At 30.9% G+C, this 26,985-nt stretch overlaps 2 protein-coding genes across 2 annotated transcripts in view; both read right to left on the minus strand.

The window, feature by feature from the left end:
* LOC127718794 (zinc metalloproteinase-disintegrin-like NaMP) overlaps positions 1-4,655 on the minus strand; it is a 48,918-nt gene extending 44,263 nt beyond the window's left edge. Inside the window, exon 1 of the mRNA XM_052224855.1 lies at positions 4,342-4,655. Coding sequence (XP_052080815.1) covers positions 4,342-4,432 — 91 coding nt within the window. The 5' untranslated portion in view covers positions 4,433-4,655. The remainder of the gene's footprint in view (positions 1-4,341) is intronic.
* Positions 4,656-5,365: 710 nt separating this feature from the next.
* LOC127718805 (low-density lipoprotein receptor-related protein 8-like) overlaps positions 5,366-26,985 on the minus strand; it is a 49,243-nt gene continuing 27,623 nt past the window's right edge. Inside the window, exons 4-8 of the mRNA XM_052224873.1 lie at positions 11,986-12,196; positions 11,196-11,384; positions 8,561-8,708; positions 6,976-7,075; positions 5,366-5,551 (exon numbers count right to left, since the gene is read on the minus strand). Of these exons, the coding sequence (XP_052080833.1) occupies positions 5,430-5,551; positions 6,976-7,075; positions 8,561-8,708; positions 11,196-11,384; positions 11,986-12,196 (770 nt within the window). The 3' untranslated portion in view covers positions 5,366-5,429. The remainder of the gene's footprint in view (positions 5,552-6,975; positions 7,076-8,560; positions 8,709-11,195; positions 11,385-11,985; positions 12,197-26,985) is intronic.

The raw sequence follows: 26,985 nt of genomic DNA on the forward strand, positions 1-26,985 counted from the left end.
ACGCCTATAAGCTCTCTGATAGATATTAATTGAACACCAAACGGGAAAGTTACTTCCTCCGCTTTTTACCTAGGTTTTGGTATTACCAGCGTATCCCTAAAAAAACACTAGGGGTCTTACAGCAGACAGGCATTGACGATGCATAGAATCGATTTATATGAACATTTCTAGAAAAAAAGCGAATACATACCTAAAGAAAGGCAACTCTCCTACAGACCAAATGAAAAATATGGATCAAAACAGAACTAAGATGGAAATGCCTTTTAAAGGCTTATGCTGGGGAATCTAAATTAATTTTAACCCATCTAATCTATCCAAGAACAAGTAGAGTAACAACGTAAATAGTTTGAATATAAATGTAGAAACTTATATTTTTACAACTTGTAGATTACAAGAATGAAATTGAACTCATCATAGATACAAGGATTAAAAATTTGTGCCTCAGTCGCGCGTTTCGTCTACAAAAGACTCATCGATAACACTCGAATCAAAGATGTTTTAAAAGCTAAAAAAGATAACGAAGTCGAAGAGCATTGAGAACCCAAATTCCAAAAACGTTTTACCAAATACAGCTAAGGTAATCTATTCATTTGTTAGACAATCCTCAGTATTTCGAAAAATTTTAAGTTTTGTACACATAAAGTACACATATTTAAATTTAAATTTTACTGTTTCTTATTATGAATGATTTCGTGTTAAGTCGTAGTGTCATGGTGTTTCTAAATCTTTCACGTGTATTGCTTCATATCAAATCCATAACGTAAAATATATCTAGATAAACATAATCAATTTATATCCGGCTTCTGAAATCAACTCCATTTTTAAAACCTTGATATTTAAAAAAAAATGATAAAGACTGTTATTTTTTAATTAAATAAGTGGGTTTAGGTTTAATACGTTTCACTTCAAAGAATTAAAAAGAAAATATAAATTACAAACATAAGCCCATTTCTTTGTCTGATTTTATTCCACACAAGGGCCATGGTCATAATCTTTAGCAAAAAGGTTCCCTATATTCCACGTCTTATTTGTATTTTTTTATCATGTACCGTCTTTGTTTCAGCTACTTAGTTCATATCAATATGTCATAGGATCCTTTTAAGCATGTGCTTTAAGGTAAGCAAAAATAACTAAACATTTCTTAATTCACTCATTTGAAATGTCATGTTTTTTTATCGCACCTTGTGACGTAGTCCAACGGTACATCCTTCTTAATTTCAGATAAATGTTGTGATAAAAATATTATTACAATATACATTTATAAATGTATTAAATAGACTTCCCTTCGATAAAGATGCATCATAATTGAAAACAAACGTTTCAGATCAAAATTGATTTACTAGTGTTTACTTTAAAAGATTAAATAATTGTTAAAAGCTGAATGTGACATACCATTTTTCTTTGTTTTAGCTAGTTAATTCATATGTCATATTTCTCTCTCAAAATAAAAAAAAGTGGAGGGGGGGGGGGGGGGGGGGGAGGCGGGGCATTTAGTTCCAGGAAAAGAAATTGACAACTTCATTAAGTTGTTTATAATAAGACGAAATGTATAAATCCAAGAAAAAATGAATGAATTAGACAAGATACACAATGTTGTGATGTCATGATTACGTGAGAATATGTGCACATTTCACTGAAAGAAAGTCTTAAAATGTCTGATTTTCTTGTATAGTTTTCCATCCATAATCTTGTAGGAAACATCAACAGCAGCATAACAACAACACAAAAATTTTAAAGAAGTTTTTTTGTATCTAGATTCCACCATTCCATCGTGTGTTATTCGATATTTCTACCCTCGAGACATTTAAATTACGTAATATAACATTTTAGATCTGGCAAGAGGGGTCACATATCTATTATACGAGATACGGCGGTGAAACGTTATCTGTTTCTCTATGACATAACCAGAGTGTCCTTAATTAACAATGGGGATCACTTATCTAACAGCAGACACACGTTGATGATGCATACAATCAACGTACATGAACATTTAATACAAAAAAATAAACGAATATATACCTAAAAAAGTAAATCGCCAACAGACCAAATGACATAATATGGATTCAAACCGATCGTGAGATTCATTTAAAAGACTAATTAAGGAAACAACATCTAATCTGTTTAAGTACAAGCAGGGCAGAAAAGTAAATAATTTGAAGATTAATGTCGAGATTAATATTCATACAAAACGAATGAATCCGAATCATGAATAAATTAAGGCAACAGTAGATTACTGATGCTCAAATCTAATAAATTGATTAGGAAGAGACAAATCAAGGTAACAAACACAATAAGAGGAATCACATAAATTCCAAAAGAAACGACACCGGTTGCGTCAACAGGGAAGCATCTACTGCTATGCATGCATCACTCTTCGAATTCACACTCAGTCAAAATGTCACAAAAGGGAATAGAACAGAAAAGAACACAAAATTACAGGTCAGACTAATTTGCTGGTGTCTGAAGATCTATGACCACGAAAACATGTCGCAGGTAAGTTGAGAAACCGACACATCGTATCGGTCAACAAAATTGTGATGGTGACCGTAAAACGTATGTAGTGTCGATTCCAGTCGTTTATTTAACTTTTTCTTATCTTGAATAATTTTGTGTTAGATCGCTCTTTTATTTTCCATATCTTTTTACGTGTATTTATTCATATTAAAGTCAGGGACGTAAGACTATTTTCATTATCTTTCCCACAAAGGTTCCTTTTATTCCATATCGAATTTTTATTCTTTGACAACATACCATCTTTGTTTAAGCTTGTTAATTTTTTGTCATATGGACATTTGACTACCAGTGACGAGGTTCATGAACATATGACGGCTTTAAACTAGTTTTTCGAGGTATCAACCTTCTCCCCTTAATCCGTAAACGAACTAGTTGTGGAACCGTAGCTCATAGCGTCCATGTAATTCTATTTTTGATCATTCTGTTAATTTTCAATAAAATATCACAACGACCATACGAGCTACGTTTCCGAACCTAATAAAAAAACGAAAAAGAAAAATGAAAACAACTCAACTCTCGATACCGCTAAACTAGATAACAAAACCTTGAGTACAAACACAACAACAATAATATCGTATCGAAAATATTCAGTTACATAAGCAAGCTTACTGTAATTTATCTATTCTTCCATACACCTTACGTATACAATATAGGCCGCTATTCTCATAAAACAACTTTATAATCGTCCTGTAAGACACGATCTTGTTCCGGGCCCAGAGTAAACCTTTTGGTATGGTTTCGAACTATAAACTAATGTGTTGATGTTAACCCCAAAAATAACAGCAGTGTGAATATATCCTTAATCAAAAAAGTATTAACCAAAATACCGAACTCCAAGGTAAATTCAAAAAGAGGAAGTCCATAAAAATAAGTTAAGTAATCTCAAAAGAAGATAAAATCATAAGTGAACAAATCCTAAACTTGTGTGTTTTAGAAGATAATATTATTAATAAAACTGAGTGTGACATACCATGTTTTATGATGAGTTTATTATTCAACCCATGAAGGTAGAATCATACTTACTGGTAAAAACGCGTCGGACTTCGTTTCATTCAGATGATTCTGCAACTAACCGGTTTTATGCAAATATTGTATGTAGATTCATTTCACTCTTTAAATAACACAACGAAACTTTTGACAGCTACTCATTTTCTCATATTATACGGAAATGAAAAAACTCAAGAAATATAAATGATTTAACCAGATTTAAAATGGTGTGAAGTCATAAGTACATCAACTATGGGCATATATCTCGTAGCTAGAGAAAAACATTGATTTTATGCATTTTTCTATTCATACTTTCTTTCTGGAAACGTTGGTCGCAGCAGAATAACAAAATAATTTCGATGAAGCTTGTCGTCAATTTTTATCATCAACAATAGAAGGGGGACATATTAGGTGATTTTTAATTTTAATTAGAGTCATGGAAAATTCTTGTCAACGGTTACAATAATTAAAAAAATACAGATTTCTCATTCCATAATACAGAAAACAAAATTCTTTATTTGCTAAATTATGTGCAAGAAGACCTATTTGTATTTATTCTAAACAAAATAAAATAAATAAATAAATATAAATATTATTATCAGACACTGTATACTTACTGCGGACTTATTTTCTCTGCTTCGTTAAAAAAAAATATGACAATAATTTCTTAATAGGGCCATTTTGTTTAAAAAAAAATTATCAAACATATCTTTATTAACATTTGAAATATACGCGTCTAAATTTTTAGACAAAATTGTCATTCCTTAAATTTTTTTTATGAAAATTAAAAATTCTCATAGACCATGTAATTATGCAGAGATACATCCTGGCTGTACATACCTTGTCGATCTATACCAGCATCTTTCGTCAAATTTATTGAGATACAACAGTGTACCCAAGTCATGAATATCGGAACCAATTGTTTTCTCATTTTTTCTTGTGGAAGTGTAATTAAGACCAGTATACTCTCACTTCTATATTTGCTCAAATTTAAACTTGATTTTTAAATCCCATGATTTTATAACGTCAAATGTTAGGATTTTAATGATGCATTTAATCTTTATATCCATGATCGATTTCGTCACAACTGAAAAACGGACTTTTTTCTTTTTACAAATAAATTATATTGAGTCGTTTAACATTTCTCAATGTTAAAATTTTTTTAAAAGCTTTTTTATTTCGCATGTAACAAGATTTTATCTTTTAATCATACTTACTGTTTGAAGTGGCCAAATTGATTTAAGAAAAAATGCATTTCCATGGAGGTAAGCAAACTATCATTACATTACATATTTTTCATTTTTTATTGCGTTACTTATATACATTATTAAAGTTATTAAAAATCAAGATAACACGAAAAAAGGTACGACCAAGAACGTGTGGTCATAATTAGTAAGTTTCAACATAACTTGTTTCCGTTTCATTTCAAATTTAAAAATAATCCATCGGCGTCGTTTTTAAAGCCATAAATGCGTTAACAAATGTCGCAATTTTGCAAATTTGACAACAACAAAATATTACTCGCTTAGAGTTATCAGTATCCTTAGAACCCTTACTATTGAAAAGGCATCTTATAGCGACATATTGCTCACTTTGATTAGAATATTTCTAAATTTAAAAAAAAACCTTGAAATTCGTTTTTAGGTTATTTAGAAATAATAAAACTGATGGATCAGACACTTGTATTAGAGCATGCGTTCGTTGGGTGTTCTTTATTCCCTTATAATTCTGTAACGTACCATGCTTTTGAAAAACAGGATAAAATATTACAAAAAAACAAGACAAAATCCAAGTGTTCAAATGCAAAAGAATGTACTCATCAAAATGATCCAAAGGATATGAGAGATGACAAAGAAATCAGATAATCATGTCTAAAACTGTATTTTGTACAATATTGAAAATAAATTATGTTGATTTTTAATAAATTTTCAACGAAAACAAGTAATTAACAGCAAAGTAATTGTCAAAATCGGTAGGAAGTTTCCATAGGAAACACAAGCTCCGTTTGGTTTCCTCGATTTCTCCAGTTTGATGGTATAATGCGATTTGCCTGAAATAAATTAAATTGAATTAGCATTAACAAAACCATCTTTGTACAAACACAGAATATAAAGTAAAAGCTTGGAAGTATAATTTGTCGAAAACACCTTAAACTAAAACCCAAAACAGATGTAAAATACAAGTGCATAGTAGATATTGAGGCTAATATAAAACTTTGAGAAGTTGGGTTTTTTGGGGGGAATTTTGGGTTTGCAATGCTCTTCAACTTCGTATTTGATTTGGCCTTCCAACTGTTTTGATTCGAGCTTTACTGATGAGTCTTATGTAGACGAAACGCGTGTATGGCGTCCAAATTATAAGCCTGACATCTTTGATGAGTTTTACCCCTAGTTGAAATAAACACTGGAAGTCCTGTGTACTCTTAAGAACTCGTTATCGGTGCTCTAGTGAACTCAATTGATTAAGAGGTGTTTTGATTGAAATTGATCTGGATCAAACACCTGCCAAGCAACTGCCAAAAAAGGAAAGTATTTCAAGCTTACGATTAGAATAGTGAAAAATACACGTACATGTATTGATTTGTAATTTTCGGGTAAAATGGCTGATTGAGCTCGAAGGTGTGAATAAAGGTCTACCATATAGATGTGTATGTGTTTGTGGCGTTATTTCAACTTGATTTCATTGTGATTTGTATAAAAATGAACATTTGCGACATCAATAGATCAAAATGGGAAAAACAAGAGGACCAGTTTGAAATGATTTGATTTATAAAATATCAGAATGGTAGAATGTCATTTGCGGAAACATTTTTCAGCTCATCAGAATCATATGATAATCCTCTTTTTAGAAAACCTTCCGTATATACTCCATTTAAGTGTGGTAAATTTGGTAAACTAGTTTCAGAGAAGAAGTTGAAAATGTGACTTTCCATAGAGTTTTTAAATGGAAATTTTATGTCACTAGTGTCACCATGTTTGCCATCCAAACAACATTAAACAAATATCGTTTTTAAAAAAGGTCTCCCAAGGTCTCCTAAACATATCTTAAACATTAAATAAATATGAATGTATCAAATAAAGCATTGTTCGTCTAACTTTCATAAGTCAGTACAATGCCACGGAAATGATTTATAACCTACATGTCCTTAATTTTCCTGTAAGTTGAAAAAAAATATATAGATATTATAAAGAAACTAAGGTTCCAACTCCCCAGGCAAAGCTAACGTAAGTTGATTTTGGTCATTGTTTTAATGTCTCTTTTGATCATATAGCTTCTCAAGTATTTATGTATTCCAACGCGTACCTGATGAAGGTAAATTAAGTAAAGCACTCCCGACGTGAAGAATTAATAATGTGTTTATTTATTTTTATGTCTTACAAACAAATTAAGTTTTTCCGATACTTATTGTATAATGCATTGACATATACTATTATTTTAAAAAACAATTTACATAAAATATATGTACTGATATACCTTTTGGTTGAACATCCTTATGAAATACTTTCAGGTCGGTAGCAGGTGATGCTATCAATGATTCTATAAATGAGGGCTTCTTCCCGTTCTTTAAATCAATCTGTAATAAAAACGTTCAGTAAAATTATGTTATATGATGATATATTATATGTAAATGATTTTAACAGCACAATCATTATTTTAGTTCTTTTTCGTGTAGCAAATATGTATTGTTCCTATATCTCATATGTGATTATCAATAAATTTACATTCTCGCAAATCCGTTATTTTAAGGGAATTTTGATGATCTTAATTGCCTATCATATTGACATGCATAAAATGTATACTACAAACATTACAAAAGTTGGTCACATAGTGCATCACGTCTAAATCATTCGGACATACTTTAGAACGTGTTTGTAAGAAAGAAGAGAAAAAATCAAGCTACAAATCAAATATATGTATAAACATGGCATGAAAACCACAATGTTTTAATTTATTTTATATCATACAATAACGGACCAAAAACTAAATATGTAAAAACTTAACGAAAACAATGTAGAAAAGTGCTAAATCATGAAATATCATCGGTCTGACCACCATCAGTAATTTCCCAACCAAAAATCCACTCAATATGTGTAGCCTTAACGAAATAAGTACGGAAAACTATTGGATTTCGGAATTACTGTAGGATGGAAACGCATAAGGACAGATATGGGTAACATCATAAAAACATAATTTGATGAAGTTGTACAACACTGCAACCAAGGAAAAAGGGACGAAATAAAACAATAAAACAATAGTGAAAAACAACACAAATTTCTTTGATATAAATATAACGTGAATGTCAATTAAGTCCTAACTGCGTCCGCCATATTTGTGAAGATATGACTTCAACCTTACCATTAACAACCCTACCTAGAACTCTGTATCAGAGAAATACTGATAAGAACGCAAGATCAAGAAAATAATTGATTAAGTTTATATGTAGGCAATGTTTGAATGCTGCTACATAGAAATGGAAAGTCAACTTTTAAAAAATTTCGTACATTTTAGCAACCATTCATAGCTGTCAATTCTCAGGTGCAAGTCAAAGTATAAAAGACCTAGATGTTTCTATAGTATCCTATATTCTAGCTCAAATAAGATAAATTTGATCACTTCGAGTTATTAAGTGAGAGGACAACAATTTAAAAACAAACATAAAGATAATGCTAGTTTATCACGAATCCCTCTGTCACAAATTAAGGCTTTTTCAATTTCCGTTCGATGTAAAGCGTTTCACAAAATTATATGTCATGTATTTATTTACATATATAATTATTCAGTGTAGCTTTACAACTTCATTTGATTTTTTTAGTATATCTTTAATTGTAATTTTGTCATGTTTTCTTGATTCTTTTCTTTATTTTACCCTTACATATGGAGTATTGATAATAACTTACTGTCCATGTCCATTGCGGTTATAAAATTTGAACAGTTATTGCGGAAATAATTATACAGTTTTATTATTCTTATGCATTTTTTTTCCTTTAATTTCAACCTTACAATATCCGAAACACAGATAAAATGTAAGCAACAATTCTTCACATACATATGCATATACCTTGCCTATGGACTTCGTGTCCCGATCAGACCAAAACAGATTTGTTTTGTATCTAGATAAAGCTAATGGTTCTCCAAGATAATTCGGGTTAGTTACTAATATTTGGAAGTTTTTGCCATTATAATCAATACACTGGAGAGACTCGGATCTGAAAATAAAAAAAATTTAAAATACACTGGACAAATCACATGGTCTACTACATCGAAGAACAACAAAACTTAAAATATTTCTAGCGAAAACATATCTGCTGTTGAAAATGGCAGCTTATGTTGTACTTATAAAAAATGTATTCACAATTTTCAGTGTAGTCGTCCATACTGAAGATGACGGCTGTGTGTCTCAATACTCATATCAAAAAAGAAGTTTTGTAAGTAATCTCGATGACTAAACTAGAACAAACAGTACACACTTTAAATGCAGAATGTTAAGCGGAATATCTAGTCTGAGTCAAACTTATAATCAACGAATTGATGTTCATACAAAAGACACAAAGATAAAGTCTATTTTTAAGAAAACAAATATTGATGGACAATTACTAAATCAGCTAGCATTTTAATACTGGTTCTCTGTAACTATTTAAACTTTATATAGGGAGTGTGGCACGCATGGTCATGGATTTTCTTCAAACTTCACACACTTACTAGTCTTGATGAAACAAACAAAAAATGGCAAAATTTTGGTTGCTAAGCATGACGGTTGCCATAGCAACCGATGACCAGTGTTATCTCTTCTGGATATCTATGATTTTAAGCTGAAAATGGCTATTTAAACATAATATTTCATAATAAATGATAAAAAGAAAGAATATTTTTTTATGATTTTATTAAATATGTGCATTTTATTAATGTAATTTAATAACTGATATTTTCATATTCATTTTCAATCATAATCACATATACCCCCCTTTTTATGTGGTTTGCATTAGGTAAAAAATACCCTTTTGAGGTCATTTTTGAATGCTCACCATAATTTTTTGCGGACACCTGAGTTAAAGTCAACCATCAATTCATAAATACCATAGTCTTATCTTATCAATGATGCGAAAAAGTAATGGGGAAGTATGTCTCATTTTTTTGTTACCATGGCTACAAAATGCTTAGTTTTCATTTTTTCAGAAAAAAAAATTTTTGAAAATTTTTGAAAAAAATGTTTTAAAACCTAATTTTGCAGTCAGAAAGAAATAAACAAATTTACAATTTGTAGAAATGATTGTAATCATCAAAATTTGAAACATATTGATACATAACGGTATTATAGTTTTAACTGTGTTGCTATGGAAACAATTTCATGATGATACACAAGTTTAAAAACAATTTTAAATAATATAAAATAACACAGAAATTTTCATCGGTCAGGTCATTGCTATTGTTGGACAGGTTATTGTCAACGTTAGAAAGGTCACGTTATCTGAATATTATATATTTTTTTCTATATTTTTTTTATTAATTTATATATTAAATGCTTAAACTTTATTATATTTCAAATTTAACATAAACCCTTTAAGAAATAAAAAAAGTTATTAGCATTTTCATTTGGTCCTGGCATTGTCAGCGTTGGTCAGGTCACGTTTAAATGAAGATTTAAAAAAGTTTTCTATATTTTTTTTTCTTATATTTATGTATTGAATGGTCTAAATTTATAACAATTCAAATTTGACATAAATCCTTTGAGAAATAAAAAAGTTATTAGCGTTTTCGTTTTGGTCCAGTCATTAGTGTAACCCATCAAAGGAGAAAATTGCACAATGATCATTTTTTAGAAATGAATTTCGCATGTTTCTAGGTAGATTCCTCATAACTTTTTTTGAATTTTGACTAAAACAAGAATGAAATTAATTGTTTTTGTGTTTCTTTTTAATAGATGTAGCCGCATAATTTCACAACACTACACCAAATATTGTATTTTTCTCAAAAATCCCTACTTTCTCTGCTGTTACCATGGTAACCAACCAATATATATATCGGTTGACATTATTTTTCTGACTAGTCTAATAGGATCTACATATCAGCCAATTTTCAGAAAGATCGGTGACTATGTGTGCCGAAAAAGTTTAAGTGGTTACAGAGAATGAGTATTAAATGATATTACCATAAAAAGTTGGATGTGAACTACCACTTTTCATTAAACTCGTGCATGTACACCCATACATCCACAATAACTATCTTTATTTGTGGAAAAATTTGTTTAGACAAACTTTGGACTATTTGATGAAAAATAAGCGTTATGTAAATGTCCCTTTTATCATTTTAATCCACGTTACGTTTAGAAACTGCATTTAGAATCATAACATTTTAACTTAAAAAAACAATTACCCGGATTCAATTTATCATAATTTATTTCTTGCCTTTTTTAAAGTAAAGTATTTGTATATTAAAGGTACTTAGTATTTGAAATTTTTTATTAAATATTAAAGTACATATATATATATTTTTTTTAATCGTTTGAAGCAATTATATTTATGGAAAAAGTAAAATAACAAAATACCGAACTCAAATGAAAATTCAAAACGGAAAGTCCCTTATCAAATGGCAAAATCAAAAGCTCAAAAACATCAAACTAATGGAAAACAACTGTCATATCCCTGACTTAGTACAGGCATTTCCTTATGTATAAAATAAGAAAGGCATGTTCTTACCGAGCATCAGTCCAGTAAAGTTTGTGTGCATTCATATCTAATGTGAGGCCTTTGGGTCGACCCATGTTGTGTAACTCATCCTTGGAAATGTTAAATATTGTAGATCTTTCATTATCCCTTAAGTTGAATCGTTCTATACAAGCACCTGGAGCATAGAGATCACCTTCAGAATCTATCCAAAACAAATACCTAAAACATATACAAGAAGAATACATCTTAGTTTTCATTAATCAAAACCTTTTGAATTCTCTGTAAAATTGACTTACAAAAACGGCTGTAGTTTAACTTTGGTTCAATGTTTCAGGCAAAACTGTAATTATATAACTGCAACTGTTTTAAATTGAAAACATAAGACCAAATTGTTTCAATAAATTGAGGTTTATTTTTGACATGGGTTGCTTTAATTACGTTGAGCATGTACTAAAAACGGACATATTGTTTTGATAGAAAATTAACATAGGTACTAGCAGTAGAAAAACAAATGTTAGCAGATACTTTTGAGAAACAACATGGGAAAGGATTCTAATATACTAGATAACAGAGCATACTCACCACACATTGCTGAGTGGCGACTTAACCTCTCGCAAAATACTTCCTCTAAAATTGTTTACAATTATTAGGAGCTGTTTTATTATATCTCTTGTTTGCAGTGATCTATTTTTTTTTCTTATTTCTATGTTTAAACATAATTAGTTTGCGAAATTTTTTTTATATCTTTTATGTTATAAAGTCTTAGAGGCAAATTTAATATATTCCAAATAATGATTATGCATAGAGTTTGGATACATACCCTGCTAGTGGATCTATAACTAGGAATTTAGGAACTTTCCTCTCATCAATAAATGTATATATAACTGTTGGGTCGCTTCCATCTAATTTTGACGCCTTAAGACTTGCTGGATAAGACTCTAACCATAATAGATGACCAGTTATCCAATCTACAGCTATACTCTCAATGTTTGATGGACTTGTGTCAACTATCACTCGGATATCTCGAAATACTGTTAAATGTAAATGTACTTCTTAACATAAAATTTGTATTTTAATTGTAGAGACTGACATGTATACAATATATATATGTGTGTATATACCTAGTACAGCACTTTATAACAGGATTGGTTAATATAAATAAAATAAAGACTCAAAAATAATTTTACAACGTCTCTTGCAAATAAATGTTTCTCTATTACAGTGAAGAGAAGAGGCGGATCTGCCACTGAAAAACCCTGAAGCTTGGGCGATGCAGGCAAGAAAAAATTGAAACATCAATGTACTGTTGTATTTATAAGTTTAGAAATATATCAAACTTATTGTATATCTATCGATTTTACTTTATTATTTTAACTCAGTTTCAATTTCTCTACTTGGATAAACTTTGCAGTGTATTTGTTAATTGTTGGAATATATTTCATTGATAAAAAAGTTTACATAACTTAAATAAATGTTTTACTCGGTACAGTATGTATGTTTCATGGCTCCCAGTGATATTTTTATATCCAACAAGTCCACTAATGTCATCCAGATTTAAGCACCGGTTCTGTTACTCTCTGCTGGTTGTGACTTAGAGAACGTCCAACGAATGATGAGTAATGTATGATATGCAAGAGAAGTTTTATAGACTCCACCATGATCTGGTTGACAGTTATTGAATATGAGTGTCACAGATGACGACGGATATGTCCCAAATGTAAAAGCTACAATTGTGTCATCTTTTCCTGTATGATCAACACTTTAGGAGCCGTTAGTTGAGCAGGGTCGGCATTCTTACCCATCCGCAGCACCTGAGCTCACCCCGATGTTTATATCTTCATTTGTTTTTGTTTGGTTTTTTATGGGTGTCGTCAGTTTTCGGTTTTCTGTGTAGTGTTGTGAAGACTGATGTTCTTTTTTTTTTACATGTTTTTCTTTATTATTTTTTTTTATTTATCATTTTATATTGTCCCCTTAGTATTTTTGTCTCTTTTTTACCCCTTCGGTGCCCTATGGATCACTCCGTTTGCCGTTTTCGTGAGAGATTTTTCTATATTGAGATGTTTGTGTTTACATTGATTTATGTGATAGTAAACTAAAATATTAGTACTAAGATTAAGATACTTTATTATGGATTTCAAATTTCGAATCTCAAATTATCCTTCTTGGCTTGCGCAGTGTTTACCGCTTTATTTCCACCTCCTTTAGTTAATCAATTTCCAGGGCATTAGCTGCCGCTACATAAATGTTATTATTATAATCAGTTGTAGGGGATTGATTTTATAACTTTCTATTGAAGTAAAAACAAGTTTGTATGGTAATATACATTTTACCTCCTTAAAAAAATCTAATACCAGTTCTTTTGAAAATAAAACTTGTTGAAGGATATTCATTATAAAAAAATGTTTCTATTGCTATTATCATTTATGGAATAATTGACGACATTTACGAAGTTGTTGACATGTCTTAATTTAGCTCTGAGCAAGTTAGTAATTTAAAAATATTTAGACGGTAAAGAAGGTGTAGAATGTACTTATATTTTGTTTGGTAAAATCAATTTAATATTTTTCATAAAAAAATATTTTAAAAACCGTGATAGTATCTTTCCATAGAGGTGTAATCACCTCCTGCAAGTTTGAAAGTCGTAATTAAACTTCAAACAGATCGAATGCATTTCATAAAATTTCTTTTTCGTATCCAATTATTTTTCTAAGTAGTATTATTTTTTGCAACTAAATTATCTCAGGAGCAATGGTAGTCTGCACGTGCATGCAGCGAATGCCTTTGGTATTAATGACGTTTGTCGTAAATTGAGCGAAAAGTGATTTACCAAGACGTTCCGTGTGTAGTCTCTTTAGCGTTGTGCGTGTTAATAGATATAATATTATCTCTGTCGTGCTGGGTACTCACTATATTAATGGAAGTTCAAACACTTCATAAAACATCACAGCATTTCTTTCTATCATTTATATATATCACTTTTAATTTTGGTTACATTTTTTTCTTCGTTTTTTATTCCCCATAGCCGTAACCTTGTCATGGATCTTTCATGTAAGAATGTGTAAATCAAAAAATAAACAGGTTTGTAATTCCTTCAGATGAAAATATGTTGCTTCTATTAATTATATGAATGGTACGTTAAAAATCTGCTGAATTTTTCGGTACAACTTATCATGACTTAAATTTCAGTTACATATATTCCTCTTTAATCACACTTTCGTCTGTTTAACCATAAACCCATATACATCTATGGTTTAACAAATCTTCTAGTGTTACCATCAACGGTATGCAAGCATACAAGTAGACTGGTTCCTTGTCCTCTCAGATACCCGTAAACACTGTGCGGGACAAATTTGCCATTCCAGAATTGGCAAATCTGACTTCGTCGGTTTACAAGATAACACAAATATTTTTTGGCCAAGTGATAGATAATCAAAAAAATTAAATTTCCCCGTATGTCCCAATATGTCACTGGTGTCACTGTTGTCACCACAGCTGATTAAAAGTACATTTCCCATGGGAAATTTAAAAATTCCCATGGGAATATTAGAAGTTCCCATGGGAAAATTTAAAGTTCCCATCGGAAAAAGTACTTTTCCCATGGGAATTTTATAGTTCCCATCGGAAATTTACAGTTCCCATGGGAAAAGAAGAAAACAAAAAGTTCCCATGGGAATTCACCTTTTCCGCTGGGAACAGTTTATCTTCCCATGGGAACAATTTTTCTTCCCATGGGAACGATTTTTCTTCCCATGGGAACGATTTTTCTTCCCATGGGAACATTTATTTTTCAGATGGAAAATTTACTCTCTATGGAAACAGATATTTAATTTATGGAAAATGTTTCCTTTTGATTGTTTTTCTCCTAGAAAAAAATGAAATTTGTTGAAAATGCAGGGTTTATGTAAAATTATTGCAGTATGCAGGTTTTATACAAAATGTCAATTTGGTTTTGTATCTTAAGTTGCACTCAACATGCAACTTCACTAAAACTCTGATTATCCAGTAAAATATGAAGCAATGTCAAGTAAGTTTTTAAATTAAGTTGTGCGTGTGTTATGTGATAACAAAATATTCTTTTTTTTAATTATTGAACGTATTGGAAAAAAAACTTTTTAAAATTTCCGGTGCGTAGAAATACCACAAATTTTGATTTTTTTTTTTTTTACAAAATACAAGACCCATAAAACAAAAACACTATAAAATACTGAAATATTATATTCGTGTACAATCTGTATACACGTGCGTAGTTAACGGGTTCTGGTTGAATGAACATGAATTTCAATCGATTACACACAGATGACAATCTGAATCAATAGAGCGTGGCAAGTGTCGATAAAACATTTAATAACACTGTAATCATGGTAATTACTAAAGATATGATTATAGAATTTTTTGAAATTGTTTATTTATTTATATTAACATAGTCTACTTTTATATTGTATGTCCTTTGTGCCAACTATATCATCCCGTTAAGTCCCTAGTGCGTAATATTGAAGTGGTTATTGGCGGTATTTCTACGGACGTCTTTATTTCAACATTTTGATTCCTTCCGTGTTATATTCTGTATAGACAGTTTATGAAGACGAATTAAAAGAACAGAAAATGGTAAATTGAAGTCCTATTACTAGTCTCTGTTGTATTGTTTTAAAAACTTAACATTGACATGGTTAGTGATTTCTGTGACTGTTTTTCTTACATATACACGTAAATGTACCAAATGTACAAGTTTGTAACTTTTCACTGGATTTTTTTTTGTGTATGACTTATTCCCGTTTACCTTATATATTTTTTTTTTGTTTAAACACATTTTATTTCCAAAAGTAGCAAATGGGATTGAATACAAGTTATAACACCTCTCCTTATACAAATACAAACACAAAATACATAAGATAATGACAAAAAACAAAATAGGAATGCATGTAATTCAAACTATAAACAAAAACCAAAATGCAATATAATATTGTTGTAATATGAACTGGCGTGAAGTGTGAATAAGTAGGAATTCAGAATTTTAATGGTATGTGAAGTTCTGAATCTTTGGGTATTTCTGATACGAGATTGAACAGGTTCAAAATATTTGCTTTACTAAGCTCAATTGGTATAGCATATCTTTATTTTTAAATCAAAAACAATATTTATCTTGCTTCGTTGTGAAATGGGCACTCGACAAAAATATGAATACAATCCTCAACCGCATGGCTACAGCTGCATACGGGATTTAGTTTAATATTAACACGGTGCAGATCTGCATTTAAAGAGCTTCGCATATTTCTGAACCATGAATAATATCAAGTTTTCTAACACCACAACTTAAGTAGAAGGGTAACTATTTTTATACTTTGGGAAGTCCATCTGTCGTGGTTTTGACTTCCATTCAATTGTATTAGATGGGGAAAAAGATGTTCTTGTTATATCTAGTCTATGATACTATATAGTTGTTATTACTTCGTAAATCATAATTTGAAGTTAGTCAATTTTACTACCACTTGTTTATGAAATACATTTCTGGTGTATTAAATGAATGATATTTAATTCCTACCAAAGATTTGAGGAAGTAACAATTTATTGAGATAATTCCATCTGTAAAATTTGAAAAAATGTAAGTTTGTACTACTTGTCAATAATTATTGGCATTTTAAAACATATAAATATTAATTTCACAAAAATGTACGCACTTGTCGATCGTTAGTTTATACAGATAGAATCAAAGATAAGAAACTAAAGATAGTCACAATTTAAGATATGTATTTTGAAAATAAGACAAAAACCTGCAGAACCTATCTGATTTATATTCAGGGCCCGTATATGCATAAAGGTACTAAAGTTAAGATTTGTTCCGAACGGACGGATTTTTCTACATGTTTTACGATAAATTAATACTACGATTGAATATCGTTTTATGCATATCAGTCCAGTTGTATTTCTAACTTGCTTTGCTTCGTCGAAGTTATGAATATAGAAAAATCACAGATTTATATTTCAACTAGAACGTTCCAGAACAGTTAAAGAAATTCGTCCTCACTATTGTTAGTTATATTGTACATGTATAACTATAATGCGAACCTTGTGAAATAGCACGTGCAATTCTAACTAAGCATCAATATTTTGGAAAAGCGACGGTTCTATTTATACCTATTGTCAATTTCAAGTTCTGGTTCGACATGCATTGTAATATGTTAAAATTCCATTGATCATTAATTTCGTCTTCGTCAAATATTGCTGCTGGTTTCTGGTTTTTTTTTACATATACATGTATACACTCCAAGTTATTCTTATGTAATTTCATTTAGATATTTAATGCAAAGTGAATTTTAAAGATGAAAAGTGTGGGCTATGATTGCCAATGAAATAAACTATGCAGCAGAGACCAAATTAGCCCAATTAATTTGTGTGTGTACTATAACAACTGAAACCGTAATTCCGCTGTAGTGCACGTCGTTCGTATCTGTTATAACAGGAAGTTGCATGGTAGCCATACTACCCTACTAAGTTCAAAAGTACACAACAACCCTTTCTTTGTGCATTATACGCTCAGGAACGTACATCTTACTATTTTGCATTGATTTTTAGCAAATGCGACTTTTCAACTGTAGTCCTAAACCTAAGCGGTTTTGTTTTTCATCTGACACGCTAAATTTTGGATTAGGTGATCATACAAGTTCGGAGGCTAGGATTTAGTCTGGCTGACTTCGTGCAATACCCACGCTCCGTATTCATTAGTTTTTACATAAATCATTTAAATTTTAGATCCTTCAGTTTGAATATAAATATACTATTTAAATTTTGTTAACAAACTTTTCATACCAGAGACGAATAGTAACGTATGGCTAAGTAAATCATGCATAACATTTTATTTGTTGTCAACAACTGTAAAAATGTTAAATGAAATAATAACTTACTATTCCAACATAGACTTTTGTTGTATGTTTATACTAACCGAGACCACTACTTCATGAGGGGGGTGACACGCTCAAATTAAAAAAAAATGTGTTTCAGAGAACCAATGCACCAAATTAATTTTATAGGATTTAGTTTAACATTTAAACAAGGAATGTACTACTGGACAAAAACGATTTAAATGTGGGACAAAATCGGCTTACAAAACGAAATTTGTTCAAAGAATAGTACCAAGCATGTGACAAAATTACGGGTATGTAACAGAAGTATCGCATTTGGTGGATAGTTGCCGTTTGTTTTACGTTCAGTGGAAAGTATTTCATGCATATTAAGGACCAAACTAAGTTGGGCAGACGACAAAGCGAAATGGTGACACATTCATTGTTCAAAATTTATTTCCAAGTGTTATTTAGGAAGTCAAGTATATTTTATGGAAAGTAAATTTTACTATTATTTATCAGAGGAGGGACGACAGCCTAAGGTGCTGTGTGCAAATTTTTGTAGGTCACGTGGTACGGTTTTAGCGTCCCTCGACAATTTTGAATCTGGAAAAGATCGATTTGTTCATGTTTTTATATCAAATATACTCTCTTGCACTCGCCGAAAATACAGAAAGTTTTGAAATAAAAAGATTAATCAATGATAGAAGATCACTTTATATGAAATATTTTCTTTATGTTTTTTATCTTTTAGAGTAAATTCTATCAATAGAGAAATGCACTGTAATGGCGGGAAATTTTATTCGATCTCTGCGAAATCACGAGGCACAGATTTTTGTAAATTTTACAAATGTCAGCACGTGAAAATCATTCAAATTTATGTCAATCAAAGATCACTATTCGACATTCTAAATCCTCTTAAGTCTCCTTAAGTCTCCAGCCGTTGCTTCGTAATAAGTCGCTAAAATATGATTTCCGGTAAGTAAAATATCCAAAATAAATTTTCAAATCCGCGAGTAATTATGTTATTTTGGGCATATAAACTCTTATGTATTTTAATTATTTTGAACACAAAATGAAAATTTTGTCTTATGAATAACCATCATGAAAAAATATAGTTTTTTTCATAATTGAATCGTGCATTATTTGTGTATTGGATTGCTTAATTGCTTTCTCTCTAGTGTTATCTCTGTTTTGTTTACTGACAAATGACGAAATGGTGCAATATTTAAAATTTAGTATTTTACAAAACTTTGTCTCGATTAAAAACTTAAAACCGACTGAATAAATTGAGAATTCAGTGATTATCGACGTCGAAATTAGCCCTTGGTAATAAATAGTCAGTTTGGGTATAAATATGTTTATTGCCAAGATATAACTAACAAATTTGTTTATTAGGTATGTACAAAGTATATGTATATTGCATGATCGGGTACGTCTAAACGCCGCTCAGGACCTCCTGGGTGCACTCAGGACCCTTTATAGTCATCGTATTTGCACACAGGATGGATGAATATATTTGTTACACGCTGCTTATTTAAGAGTTAAATTTTGGTAGAATTTGAAATCGAACTTAGATAGATATGTTAATTCTTATGAAATAATGAGGGCACGTGTCACTGATTACACAGCTACTGAGCCGTGAATTATCCAATCAACAAAATTGATTGGATTATCTTTATTGTTGTTTATGAATTGTGTTGTCAGTACTGTGTTACGTTTAAAACGAATAACACGATGTTATTAAGTTTTGTGAAAGTTGCAGTGTAGAGACTGAAAACATTTCATTATGGAATGCACACTTTATGACGATATTCAATATAACCTTTTTCATGAATGTTCAAAATTTATTCAAGATTTTCACAGCCTTGATATAGATAACACATTTATTGAAATTATGAACTGGTCCTATATTTTCAATGACAATATTTAGAATTTAACCTTAATAAGACAGATCAGTATTTATTTATATGATTTGCTAAGTCTAATATCTTGGCTGCGTACGTGCTGTCCTTGGTTTTTTCCTTTGGTTTGACTTACGAGCAAGTTTCTGGGGTTTTGGCACTTCAAACTCTGTGTACGAAGACTTAGTCGTGGTTTGAACGGATTTAGTTTACTTACAAATTATTTAGAAATAATACTCAAATATGACAATTTTCAGAAAACGGAGACAAATTAATTTGTCAGAATTTATTTTCACATTGGACTTCGTTCAAGGCTTGTATTACAGCTAGACAAGAACAACTTTAATGAGAAAGATAAATCTTACTAAATGCGGATTTTTAAAACATTCGTATTACTCAAGAATGAAATAACTGGACAAGAACGATAAAAATGAGAAAGAACAATAACTATATGAGATTTGATTATTTGAAAAGCTTAGCGTATTTTGGCAAATACGGCTTCTACAGTTAAGAACGGGTTCCATTTAATGGCGCGTGCCGATGAAAACTTCAATAACTCCTTAAATGTTAAAATGATTTTATCAAAACAAAAATTATTAGATGAAGAATTAAATTATCTATCGAATGCATACCTTCACCACTCACTAAAACATATATTTCATGTCCTGAGTGCACTCAGGAGGTCCTGAGCGGTGTTTAGACGTACCGTGCATGATCAGCCCTTTTGCATATTACTAGCTTTTTTTAATTGATTCAACAAATTTCGCTTGTCCGGGTGTCATTAACGGTGTTGTCCACACCACGAGTAGTTTGATATAAATGACACAATACCAACGCGACCGATCGATAATATCTGCGTGCCGTGTGCAGAGTGTCGTCCCTCCTCTAATTTTTTATTGAACAAAATAAAACGATCAAAACCGCTAAAAGAAAATAAATCCGGTGAATGAATGCTGAAATAAATGAAATGTAAAAAAAAAATCATTACACAATTAACCTTAAACTTTCAATGTTACGAACATTATGCTGATTTTTTTTCCTGGCCAGTTTTGATTAAAGTTAACAATCCCCAAAAAAAAGGTTTCTTGAAAAATAGCGGAGAACTTTTTTTTTTTTATTTTGATTTATCAAGTTGAATACCTTGTACGATCTATGGAAACACTCCTTGTGAGTGAATTTGGGTTACAAAAATATATAATTATTTTACTTGGGGGGGGGGGGGGTGGAGGGGGAGGGATTCATTGGCCCTAATAAAAACCAATACATGCTTATATTATTTTGAAGCATTCAAATTAAATGAAACGTAATATAATTTTTACGAATAGAAAAAAATGAAGTCTGCCCAAAATTGATTGATATTTATAGTGTGATCATAGTAAACTTAAACCAGAATGCGTATAGATGTCTATGCTTATAACAGTCACACATCACTTCTAAATATTAAAAATCAACGATGTAACATTAATGCATTACTATTTTATTGAAAGGGATCGACATGCGCTAATTGCGTTATTAATTTTTTTCCAAAACACGTTATAGTTGATATCAGAGACATATAATATAATAAATTATGCATCCTTCTTTTAAAGTTTCTTTTAAACACTTTATGACACTTGGGGGCACTGCTAAAATAATCTTTCAAAAAGCATATTTAATTTTCCATCTTTAAAACTTGTATATCAGATAAATTTGACCACATGACAAGAAATACTACAATAAACATTAGTCACGCACGGCATATTCCGATGTAAGGCACGTGCCATTACAGTGACATAGTCAGTTTTAACGCATCAGCGCACACAGGTTTGTCGAATAGGCCAGTTGATTGGATCATAGACCTATATTCATATATATGTGTATATGTTACAGTGAATTTGTATAATCAGTGATTATGTAAAATCCCTAACATTTTCAGGGATTATGTAGAATCACTGGTCAGATTAGGGATTATATATAATCACTTAAATTTTCAGGGATTATGTATAATCACTAGAAAAAATGTCAGGGATTATACATAATAACTGAAATGATGAATTAGTTTTATTTATATAGAAAAGGAATAAAAGTTAAATAATTCATTCAATAAAATCATATTGAAACATCGTTATAAACATAAATTGTAAAATGTTAAGCACAATATATTAAAATGATAACCTCAATACATTAAGAGCAATTCTCTGTAACCACCAACCATTTTATATAGGGGGGGTCGGCACGCATAGTCACCGATTTTCATGAAACTTAGCCAAATCATGTGATCATGTAAAAAAGTAAGAAAAATGCCCACCAAAATATTGCTAAGCCATGGTTGCCATGGCAACCAAGTGAATGAGATTTCCCGCAAATTTTGAGGAATTTAGCATCGAAAAAACAACTTCTTTGCAGTCATTCGTAATCAAAACCAGGTTTTATTTATTGATATCTGCAAATATTTTTCAGAACCATAAAACTTAACAAACAAAATAGCAATGTCATATATAAAAAATATTTTTGCTGAATATTGTCACAACCGCAGAAGCAGAGGTCATTTTTCATTGTAGTTGAGTAGACAAATTTTACACATTTTGCATGAAAAAAATAGACATTTTTGCATCCACCTCCATTTAAGCTGTGGTTATGAATGAAAAGTATCTATGTTTCTTATCAATAAATTATAACAAAATGTTTGGGATATTGGGTTCTAGGATGGTTGCTATGGAAACAAAAATGTGTAATTTTTGCCTTTTTACCTCTAAAATGTGGCCATGTTATTAAAATAATCCACAAAAAGTAATAATTATTGAATGACTATGATGTGAAAACTATTGGCAATTAAATTACCATAAATTTGTCCAGAGGTCAAAGGTCATTGATGAAAGGGGGGGGGGGGGGGGGGGGTTTAAACAATCATTCATTTAAAGTGTAAAAATGCCTAGCAACCATTTATTTATATTAGGGAAGTGCCTTGCAACCATCTATTTATATTGAATAAAATGCTTCGCTGGGCGCAGCTTGATACGACCGCAGAGGTCGAACCCTGAACAGTTGGGGCAAGTATGGACACAACATTCAAGCTTGATACAGCTCTGAATTTGGATTGTGATTAAATATTTGACACAGCATAGGTTTCTGACACAGAAAGAATGTGGTCTAAGAACTTCATTTTTTTTAATTTACCTACTATGGTCCAATGTCCAAAATCAAAATACATGGTTAGATTCAGCATATCAAAGAACCCCATATATTCAATTTTTGTTGAAATCAAACAAAGTTTAATTTTGGACCCCAACTTGGACAAACTTGAAAACTGGTCCCATAATCAAAAATCTAAACACATGTTTAGATTCAGCATATCAAAGTACCCCAATAATTCAATTTTTGTTAAAATCAAACTAAGTTTAATTTTGGACCCTTTGGACCTTAATGTAGACCAATTTAAAAATGGGACCCAAAATTAAAAATCTAAAAACACGGTTAGATTTGGCATATCAAAGAACCCCAAGAATTCAATTTTTGATGAAATCAAACAAAGTTTAATTTTGGACCCTTTTGACCTCAATATGAACCAATTTGATAGCGGGCCCACAAATAAAAAATCTAAATACATGGTAAGATTCAGCATATCAAAGAACCCCATATATTCAATTTTTGTTGAAATCAAACAAAGTTTAATTTTGGACCCCAATTTGGACCAACTTGAAAACTGGGCCAAAAATCTAAAATCTAAATACATGTTTAGATTCAGCATATCAAAGAACCCCATAATATTGAATTTTTGTTGAAATCAAACAAAGTTTAATTTTGGACCACAACTTAGACCAACTTGAAAACTGGGCCCATTATCAAAAATCTAAACACATGTTTAGATTCAGCATATCAAAGAACCCCAATAATTCAATTTTTGTTAAAATCAAACTAAGTTTAATTTTGGACCCCAATTTGGACCAACTTGAAAACTGGGCCAAAAATCAAAAATCTAAATACATGTTTAGATTCAGCATATCAAAGAACCCCATATATTCAATTTTTGTTAAAATCAAACAAAGTTTAATTTTGGACCCTTTGGACCTTAATGTAGACCAATTTGAAAACTGGACCCAAAATTAAAAATCTGAATACACGGTTAGATTCGGCATAACAAATAAATAAATGTGGTCAAAGATTTTACAAATCTAATGCGCCATACTGTCCAATTAAAGATTAAAGATTACTTCTTGAAATTTTTCAATATTTGAAATTTGAAAAAAAAAAAATATTTGAAGAATAATTCTTTTTAATTTCTGAAATCTGAAATGAGAAAAAATTGACCCCCCACAATTTCTTTAAACCCCCCCCCCCCCCCCCTTTTTCCCCAAAAAAAATTCTTTCCCTCAAGATATGGTCATAATCTCAATTCAAATTTCCAATGGAGTTTGCAACCATAATTACCCATTTAAATTTACCATAGTGCTAACTTAATCTATTTTATAATAGAATTTAAAATATGGTGTCAAATATTTCATATGGATTTTGTTGTAAAAAAAAAAGATGCAACATTTGCAGATATTTTTACTGGTCTTCCTTTATAAATATGCATTTCTTTAAACATAATTTAAAAGCAGTGCAAGGGAAGTAACCAAAACGTTGTATTTGGATTACCTCCCTTACACTGTTTTAAATTATCTTAATTGTTCATTAACCATTACTTTATACACAATTTAAAAGCAGTGTAAGGGAGATAATTTCAATGATGTATTTGATTTATCTCCCTTACACTGCTTTAAATTATGTTTTGTACTAAAGTATTTGTCCATTAACCAGGACAACCTTGTTTTCCCCCCTTTTTTTCTCCTAATTCTTAAACGGTTTGAGCCATAACCCCCCAAAGCAAATCCTAACCATCCCTTTGTGGTATGGAAACTTGTAGTATAATTTCAGAGAGATCCATACACCGTTCCACAGTTATTGTCTGGAAACTAGAAAATGCTTATTTTTGGCCCCTTTTTGGCCCCTAATTCCTTAACTGTTGGTACCATAACCCCCAAAATCAATCCCCACCTTCCTTTTGTGGTATTGAACCTTATGGTAAAATTTCATAGAGATCCATTCACTTAAACTAAAGTTAGAGTGCGAAAACTAGTGCGTCTTCGGACGACGACGCCGGACGACGACGACGACGACGACGCCAACGTTATACCAATATACGACCACAAAAATTTTTTTGCGGTCGTATAAAAAGTGCATAGCACCATTTTTTTTATCTAGAAAAAATGCGCAGCAACAATATATTTTAGGTTTCATTGGGACAAAAATAAACATGCAGTTTTCTTTAAGAACACATGTCTAATCCAGAATAGTAAATTATATAGCAAATTCAATTTCATGAGACTGATTACACATTCAAATACAAAAATTTAAAAGATGTCGTCCGATGAGACAACTCTCCATAAGACAACCAAATGTTATTTTTGTATGTAGACAGGTCCTTTGAATCTACAAGAAGAAGAGAAAAGGAATATAACTGCTAAGAGATCGACGAGTTTATTTCTTTGGTTGGGATTGGCCTTTCGAGCAAAGAAGTTATGCATAGACAAAATATTCATTTACAATGACACATTTTTGTTTCCATAGCAACCACCCTAAAACCCAATATCACTATATAGTTACATTTATTATCTTAGTATAATTGGTTGTGGATGCAAAAGTGTAAAATTAGCTCATGCAAAATGCCTATAATTTGCCTTCTTGAATACATTGAAAACTCCACTATTTAAATCAGTGCTGCCCCCTTCTTCCCCTTTTGTCAGAAATAAATTTTATCTCTTATCTTACTCATAAAGTGTTATATTTTAATGAACAAAAGCCAAAATATTCATAAAACTTGAAATGTGTGCATGATTACTGCTTAAAATGGGTCATTTTTGTTCGTCAAAATATGCATTTTTGAGGTAAAATCTAAAGGGACCCATTACCAAGGCAACGGGGGCATAAACAAATTTTTTGTCAACATATTTCTTGTTCGTTTATCGATAGCTACCAACAAACCAAATTTCAAGAAAATCTGAGACTATGCGTGCCGCAACTTGGTTGGTGGTTACAGAGAATTGCTATTAAAATGTTAAGAACAAAAATTAATATGTCAAAAACAATCATCTATTTTTACAGTTTGCATGACATCGACTATTGCACATTTGCACTGCTTTTCTACAGGCACATCTATTTGAATCACATCTGTTTTAACCACAACATCCACATTTTAAAAAACCTTGTCCTTCACATATCGAATCAGATTTTTCTACACGTCTAAGAGAAATAAAGTTCTCAGTACAAACATCTGAGGTACCAAAACTAGAGGCTCTCAAGAGCCTGTGTCACGCACCTAATTCTACTTAATGTAAAAATATACTAAAAGCATAATAGATACTGCCGATCGTTCGTTCTGCCTGTTTTTCTATACATCTAGTTGCTTCAGTTCTCTCAGTTTGAATTTCTTGTGCATTTGAACACAATATACACAAAACAGATGTTCCATAACCTTTTTACCCATTGTTTTAACACAAATTACATGCACTGTGGATTTAGTACTTGTTCTGTGCTAACGTAAGGTTAAACAACAACACCAAACCGGATCAGCACAAAAGTATACTAATGAGACGCTAATCCTAGAAATATGCATAAATTATTATAAAATTATACTTTTATTTCTGTATATCTAGTTTTTATGACTTTAAGTTTGCTATTCACAAAAATATTTTTTCGTCAGATACTAAGTATTTAAGATTTATTATTTTCCTAGATCCATGCCCACCAGCCCCCATCTTATGTTAATGTATAATGATGTAATAGTGTAATCTGTATGAAATATAAGAGATGGAAGGAGCATTTAAACAATTTAAATCGTGACTTACTGTTCATTTAAACTTTCAAGGAATAAGTAAAAACAAATAATGATAAGTCTATATTTATTTTTTATCAAACCAAGGATCTTTGAATTATTGATAATCCCTAAAATCATTTCAAGGAATTTGTAGAATAATTATAAAAATCTTAAGTGATTATGTAAAGTCACTGGTCATTTTAAGGAATTATATATAATCACTAATGATTTAAGTGATTCTA

The sequence above is a fragment of the Mytilus californianus genome, unplaced genomic scaffold (genome assembly GCF_021869535.1).
Source record: "Mytilus californianus isolate M0D057914Y unplaced genomic scaffold, xbMytCali1.0.p SCAF_10, whole genome shotgun sequence".
Classification (NCBI taxonomy): Eukaryota; Metazoa; Mollusca; class Bivalvia; order Mytilida; family Mytilidae; genus Mytilus; species Mytilus californianus.